We start from the raw sequence: 7,919 nt of genomic DNA, 5'->3' as shown, positions 1-7,919 counted from the left end.
TCAGTTGTTCCCGAGTGTACCACACCACCTGCCAGACTCCACTCTGAGGCCAGGAAGGTTTGGCCCCACTACACAGCTACAGGAGGAACCCAGAGTTAAGGCTCTAGTTGGGGGGGAAAAAACCACACACAGAGAGTGAGGCTTTGAAGAACTTCAACCCTGCACGATCTAAACTCCACCAAAGAGCTGGAGGTCACACTGAACTAGTGTGTGAAATCCCTAAGGAACATTCCACAGGGAACCAGGTGATGAGGGACTGACTCGCTCAGGCCCAGGAATCTCCCTCCTCCCACCCACAGGCTCTCTCCCCAGTTTCTGGCAGCTATTGACAGCCAGGACAGATACAAAAATAAGTCTCTGGAATAAAGCTGTGTGTGATATTTGGTTCAGGACCTACGTGAGACAATGTCAGTCAGTGTGATACCACGACTACACTGTGTGAAACCCAGATCACGCCTGAAGGAGGAATGCCGGAAGTCAATTTTTTTTTTTTTTTTTTCCAACAGGAAAGATGATACATTGGGACAGATTTTTAGGATTTATAAAGTCTGCTAGGAAAAAAAAAAAAAAAAAAAGCTTCTCTGCACGTCCCCCATGCTTGATCCTGACGCATCTCTGCAGCCACTCAATGTAAACCCCCAAATATTCCCAAGTGTTATACACAAACTGAGCGTTTTGCCTAGAGCCAGATTTAAACAGCCTAAGAGGTGACGTGCAGAGAAGGGCCAACTTGGATTCATCCTTCCCTTCAAACAGTTCTAGAAAAGCTGGGGGGTGGAAAATAACACGCTTGGAGGAGTTACCCGTTCACTTCTGCATCAGAAATGCATATTTCATCTATTTTATACATTTTATAGCCATGAGTGGTGCAGAATTCCCAGAATGACAATGCAAGAGCAAAGTGAGTGAAGGTTTAACAAAGATTTCTAGCAAAAAAGGTTTAAAACTACACATTAATTGCTTTGTTAATACCTGCAGTGACGATGGACTTGGGAGAAAATTTATGGATTGCAACCCTTTAAGGATCACAACTCTTTCGGTTGGCCAAAATACACCCTTGAAGGAATCTAGTGAATACTCCAAACACTGAACATTGGAGCAAGCAGGAAAACAAAAACATCTTCTGAAACCCACTGAGGCTTTACCCTGGAACACCCAAAACAGAAAGGAGTATTAAAAAAAAAAAAAAAAAAAAATCACAGAAATCACCTTTTAAAAAACTGAAACATGGGTGTCGTCTAGTTGGGGGTTTCCAGTTGAATCCATGGAAAACTTGGCCTAGAGTCAACTGATTTAACAGAATGGGGAATTTGTTGTAGAGCATTTTTCAATTCAGCTTTTTAAGCATAAAAACTTTAAAATCCTGAATGAAAAACTCCCAATATTAAACCCATGGAGCATGGGGTTGGATTCAGGGCTAACAATGACCAACACACAAGATTGTACGAAATTAAAAGAGCTCCAAAGAAAAGTCTGGTGGGGGGGAATTTGCCAATGGCTTCAGTGATTATAGGGCTGAAAATTGTTCTCTACAGAAGGTTCCCTATGGGCTATCAGAGCTTATCTGGAATGATAAAAGGGGGCAGGAATAGTAAAACCACACTTCTGCTATAAAAAGTTAACATAGGATTTCTGTCAGGACATCTATGGTACATGGACATACAGAGCTGCATAATCACTATTGCGTCTTCCGTAACTGGAGAGTCTGGTCCTGCAAATTAATCCTCCTCTTCCTCGCCTTCATCCTCGGGCTCTCGTTTCCTCTTCTCCCCTCGGACACCCTCTGCTAAGGAGAGAGGGACAAAAACACACACAGCCCATTATGCTCTGCCCACACAGCACTTAGAGCCAGGGGATGGGAATGGGGAGTGTTCCTGAGAGAACATCCCTGTGTGACCAGGATCCTGCACAGCATCCCTGAGTCCTTCTGGAGCCAAGGGCGGGTTTGGGGTGGTGTGCTGTGCGCTCTGCTGGTGGGAGCCCGCAGTGCAATGCTGCCCCATCCAGCCCAGGAATTCCCCAGCACTCATTCCCCTGGCCAGCGGGCCCATCCTGACTCCAGGGCTGCATTTCTACCAAGGGAAGAATTCACACTGCTCCTTCGGAAATAACACTTTTTTTGCAAGCGGAAAATCCAGCTCCCAAACCTGCTCCGCTGAGCCCGGAATGTGGAGGAGATGGGAGCTCAGTGGGAGAAATTCTGGGATTTGTCTTTACAGAGACGTGGAGTTTTTTACAAAAAACCTTTTTTTAAAAAATACTCCAAGTAAGCAATTTCTTGCAAACAGAACTTTGTCCCTGTAACAGAATTGGTTATGGAGAAGCCACTTTCTGCTGGATAAAGGGAAAGCTCCAGCTGCTCCTGGCTGCCAGGTTTTGCCAGTGGAGACTCTGGTGCACTTGAGGGATATTTTCAATATATGTAAATAATAAGATGCACAGTAGAGCCCCACTCCTCTCCACATCAGAGAACAACAATTTCCAACCACACAGGAGCTAGTGTCTTTGCTTTCAAAAAACTGTTGTTTCTTCCTCACTTTACTTTTGTTTTTGTGTGCACATCCCAAACCCACAAAGAATTATAGAGAATTGATTGTTTCAGTCACAACTTGAATACCTGAGCACTTACCTTCCTCCTCCTCATCACCTCCTTCAACGTAGTCATCATCATCCTCTTCATCCTGTACAAAAATCGGGAGGCATTTTTACGATTGTTGTTTATTGAAGTCTTCCTTCCACAATGATCCCAAGCAGAAATCCAGGAATTTCCTGCACTTTCCCCACCAGGGCATCAGTCAGCCCCAGAGGCTCATTTCTTTGCTTTTCCCTGCTGTTCACTACCTTAAGCAACTCAAGGTTATTGATGAATTAACTGTGAGAGAGATGCCAGCAGCTCTAGACTGCCTTTGAACCTACAGACAGTAACAGCCTGAAAGAAAAGGTGCATAACAGTCTCCTCTTCCCAAGTCACTGTGAAAATGAGCAAGCTGTTGTGTTGGTTTTTTTTGTCTTGTTCTAAAGCTGATAGATGAGGAATGTAAACGAATTAACAATCAGCTCCAGAGTGTTGTTTTTATATCCCTCAGCTTGGTGGAATTTTGTACACACAGGCAAGTGTGACAAGTCAAAATGGGGAAACAGGCCTCTGAAACTGGCCCTTGGATTTAAACCCACTCCACATTAACTCCCTGACTGAAGCAAACTCTTATCAAAGAACCAGAACTAGCTGGCCACAGGGGCCTTCAATCCCAAACAGGGGTGGCTCTGCTGGCACAGCCTCACACACAAACCCCACACCAGGCACGTTCTCCCATCGAGACCCTGCAGCTGTCAGAGGGGAGGACCTGACCAGGACCCAGGGCTTTACTGCTGTCCTGTAATTTGTGTGACCAGTTTATAGCTACAAGAACTCTACTCATCACCTTCTGAAAGGTGGCTGTTTTCAGTACTCTGGGAACTGTACCAGAACTGTTTTCCCTAACCACAGAACCCCACAGGAGCTTCTCTTTGCTTCCTGCATTTGGCAGGATTTACAAACTTTACCTGAATTTCTTCTTTCATCAGGTATGAAAGACCAACTTCCTCCTCCTCTTCACCTTCCCCCAAATCTGAAGCTCCATCATCTTCATCATCTTCTTCTTCATATTCTCCTGGAGGCCCAGCTTCATTCTCATCATCATCATCATCTTCATCCCCTTCTGCAGTGAAGGACACACATATAGACCACAAGCTCAGTTCCATTCACTCCTCTCTGTGTATAGCAGGATGGGATGGCTCTAATAGTTTTTTTCCTGAATCTTTTGGGGATTTATATTTTCTTTGTAAATCCAGGCAACACATGGGAAATGACCATAACTGTAACCAAGTTAAATTTTGTCATTTTTTTTTCTGTAAGAAAGACTCCCAGTGTTTTTCCATCACAAGCTTCAGGAAAAACTCTCAATGTGTGAAGCAACTACAAATGCAAACCCCTGCCAGCAGAAGGGGCTGAGAGCTGTAACAGCTCTCCCTTAAGGACTGCAACCAAGTTGGGACCAAAAGGAACTAGGTATCCTTTTGGAACTAAAATTTGTATTATACTGAAGCAGGGGGCTGAAAGAAACCATTACCAATCCCTGTAAAACTGTATTTTTTATTTTAAATAGTGCGCAATAGTCCCCTTGCTCTGTCTCACTCAATGGCACAAAGGGCTTTACTGCTGGCAACAACTTGGAGAATATTTGTGTCTTTGCAAAAATATCTTTAGTCCAACTCCCTTAAGCCCAGGCAGCTTCTGCAGGAGTGGGACCCTCTGAAGGGAGTTTTTGCTCTGTATCAGTGCATTAATACCAAACATGCCCAGGACTCTGCTCTTCAGGAGCACAAGCAGAATTGCACTTGTGTGCTCAGGAAGAACCCGTGCTACATGGAGACCTTTATTCCAGCATCCCATTCCCAGCCCCAGTTTATTTCAGGAAGTTACCATCATCATCATCTTCTGAGTCTGGCGCCTCGTTGTCCTCCTGATCGAACCCATCCAGGTATGTGATCTGCTGGAGCAGCTCAAAGATGCTGTCCCTGTAGTCCTCAAGGTTTGTAATCTCACAGTTGAACAGGTCAAGGCTCTTCAAATTCTTCAGATTTTGCTGAAAATAAATGAAAAGGGTTGTTTTTTTTTTTCCCTGCGGTGCTCCCAGATACAGCAGGGTCACAGCCCAATTATAACGGAATTTACTTTGTCTTCTTTCTAGTCAGAATTTTTCTCCCTCTAAGTCCAGTCCAAGTTGCTGGCAGTGGCCAGATCCCCAACGAAGGCATTTATCTGTAATAACTCCCAAACCCCCAGACTCCCCCACACCTTGGGGGTTGGGTGGTGTGCACAGAGCCCAGTTTTGGACAGAAACCCAAATCATCCAGAAAAATGTGTGAATGGATCACCCTCCTCTGCTTCACTGTCCCACTCCTGGCTGTGTCTGAGTCATTCACAGTTTAATGAAAACTCATCAGACAAACACACCTTAAGGAACAAGCACAGGAGAATCAGCAGGACACACCTTGGCCACTTTTTCTTCAAAAGACAAAACAAGCCAAACCATCTCTGATTTGGGACATCCCATTCCTGACACATTTTCCAGCAGTGGGGTTACACATGCTGCCCTATAACCAAGTCTATCAAACTGGACCAACCATGAGACTGACGAATATTTGTACCAATCCACTGCAAAAATATTAAGGGTTCTCGATAAAAAAATAGTATTTATTACAGCTCCCCAGAGCCACTCCCACTTCATACTCACAAGAGCTTCCACAGTGCCAAGATCTTTGATTTTGTTGCCACTTAGATTTAGATATGTGAGATTAGGACATCTCTCTGCAAGGACCTCCAGGCCTCCAGAAATTACATTGTCGCTCAACTCCAGCTATTGTACAGAAAAAAAAAAAAAAAAAAAAGGAATTAACAATTAGATTTTTCAGCCTTAGATTCAGCTGCATCATTGTTAATTTTTCTCCCTTTAAGAATGTAATCAAGACTCCCTCAAGGTAACAAGCTTTGGCTGTCAAAATGTTGAGAATTATAAACTGCTCCTTAAAATCTCATGGTTGGGGGTTAAAACTCAGTTTTAAGTTACCAGGACTGGAGTTTATTGACAACCATGAGTGACCCAAGGGCTTCCTATCAAGGCACTTTGCTCAGCAAAGCACAGCTGGACCTTCACAACATCCACAGCCAAACACTTACTGCCCCAAGAGTCGCTGACCAAGCCCAACTTGCCATAATTAACTGGAGACACCCCAAAAAAATACATTTCAGAGGCCCATGAAGCACCTGCAGCTCCACAGAAATCCAACCACGAATGCTGAAAGGTGAGACCACAGCCCATCACCCCTGACTCTGCCATCCCAAAGCGCTGGCAGCCAGGGGACACTCACCTTCCGGAGTTTACTCAACGTGGGGAGTTTGGCCAGTGACGTCAGCTCGACGTTGGCCATGCTGAGAAACTGCAGCTCCTTAAATGAGTCATTGAGCCCTTCGATTTCCCCGTTGCTGGACCGGCAGTTATCGAGCACCAACTCTGTCACCTGTGAAGGAGGCACGTGTGGGTGTCCCAGCAGCAAATCCCCACCCCAGGGACTGGGCAGGGCCTGCTGCTTTGAGGCTTCATTTAAAATCAAACCAGACTTCTGCCCTGAAATCACCAACACCCACTGCCCCACCAACACCCACTTAATTTAAAAAATTATGCAGCAGTTTCTCTTCCTCTAAGCACGCGCTAAACTCTGCAAAAAGTGCCACTTCACCCCAAAACTCCACTGATGAAGTGCCCTGTTACAGTTCCCCACAGAGCCACTGCAGCCCTGTGTGCAGCCAACTTCTCCTCAGGTCTCATCACTTAAATGTGCAAAACCAAACTCATAAAACCAGTTTCTCTCTGAACCTAAAACCCTCTGACTCCAGATTATTTTCGCAGAGAGGTTAATTAAGCCCAAATAAATAATTTCCTCGTGCCCAAGCCACTCAATAACCAATACAGGTTGCATATACTTGGAGAAGCAGCAGCCAATTAATTTTAAATTATTTTATCTAGATTATTTTATCCACTCGGTAAAGGACAGGCACAAGGTGACTCTTCCCTTTCCACTTTACACTTAACAAAATTTTGGGAGTGTTGCAGACCCCAAACACCACGAGGCCAGCTTCCCACTATCACTTTATTTTCTCATTAAAAAGACTACCAATATTCCATACAGACACCGAATTTTAAGGCAAGCTGCTGGCCAGAGAGAGGGAGCGAGAGGAGGTGCCTGCCACCCGCAAACACGACTGGGGTGAGTTAAATCAACAGTTATAAACAGGTTTTTTATTCCCCCCCAAAACCCACGTGCGCCAGGTCAGGGGAAAAGCGAAAAACATCTTCAGGACTTTCCTCTTGGGGCGAAAAAGGCGCCGGTTTTCCCGGTGGGAAAAGTGGGAAGCGATGCTCCGGAGCTCCCGCCTTTCCAGGGGTTTGGGGCTTTATTTTTTAATTTATTTTTAATTTTTTTTTTTTTAATAATGTCTCATTCCAAACAAACGCAAAGTTGGAAACGCGGGGGGATGGAGGGGGACGCAGGGAGGAGTATGGAGACCCCCACACTGCACACCCGACGGCGCGGGAAACAATGTTAATTATATTAATTAAAGGCGCCAGGAGATGAGATGAAATGAGATGAGATGAGATGAGGCGCCGGGCCGCGGCCGGGGGGTTTGGCCGCCGCCGTGACCTGTTTACTGCGGGCAGGGGGGAAGAAGCGGCGGCGGATTAGCGTCGGGGGGAAACCGAGGCCGCTCCTCTCCCCGGGAACTTGGGGGCGCCCCAGGAGAGGAGGCGGAGGAGGAATGTGAGGGGAGCCCGCGGGTCTCGGGGCCGCGCCGGAAGCGCCGCCCGCGCCCCGCCGGGCCCTGCGCCACGGCTGACCCAGATTCGGCAGCGGAGCCGCCGGGCCCGCGCCTCCCAAAGCGGCAGCCACGGCCCCACGGGGCGGGGGGAGCGCGCCCTACCGGCCCCGCCGCCCCTCACCTTCTCGGGGGCCCGGTTCCGCAACTCCAGGTTGATGCGCTTCTTCATCTCCATCGCCTCCCCCCTCCCGCGGATTATCCGAACTGGCGAGGGAGGGTGGCCGAGAGCGGCCGCCGAGGGTCGCTGCGGGCCGCGGCGGAGCGCCGGGAGATGCGCCGGGAGTGGGTCGGGGGTCGCCGGGGCCGCCCCGGCCGCGCCGCTCCGCCGCAGCTCCGGCACCGTCAATGGCCGCCCGCACACTGCGCCTCCATGACACGGCGCATGGCGCCCCCCCCGGCCACGCCACGCCCCGGGGCGGGGCTTCCCCCGAGCCTCGCCGTCATTGGCGATGAGGGCACGGCGCCCATTGGCCGAGAGCGCTGCCCGTCCGGGCGCGCGGGG

General features: G+C 48.0%; 1 protein-coding gene across 2 annotated transcripts; it reads right to left on the bottom strand.

The window, feature by feature from the left end:
* Positions 1-435: 435 nt before the first annotated feature.
* Positions 436-7,667, bottom strand: ANP32E (acidic nuclear phosphoprotein 32 family member E). Of its 2 annotated transcripts, none has more exons than XM_083878981.1 (7): positions 7,539-7,667; positions 5,911-6,060; positions 5,277-5,399; positions 4,463-4,625; positions 3,544-3,698; positions 2,630-2,681; positions 436-1,783 (listed from the first exon to the last, which is right to left on the bottom strand). In XM_083878981.1, the coding sequence occupies exons 1-7, from the start codon at positions 7,590-7,592 to the stop codon at positions 1,719-1,721; spliced, it is 762 nt and encodes a 253-aa protein (XP_083735107.1). In that variant the 5' UTR covers positions 7,593-7,667; the 3' UTR covers positions 436-1,718. The 2 variants fall into 2 exon arrangements, with proteins under 2 accessions (XP_083735107.1, XP_083735106.1); XM_083878980.1 differs by having other exon boundaries at positions 436-1,786; positions 7,539-7,666.
* Between the last annotated feature and the right edge of the window lie 252 nt (positions 7,668-7,919).

Source organism: Zosterops lateralis (genome assembly GCF_965231275.1).
Source record: "Zosterops lateralis genome assembly, chromosome: 27".
Taxonomy (NCBI): domain Eukaryota; kingdom Metazoa; phylum Chordata; class Aves; order Passeriformes; family Zosteropidae; genus Zosterops; species Zosterops lateralis.
This window is presented reverse-complemented; position numbering and strand designations above follow the sequence as displayed.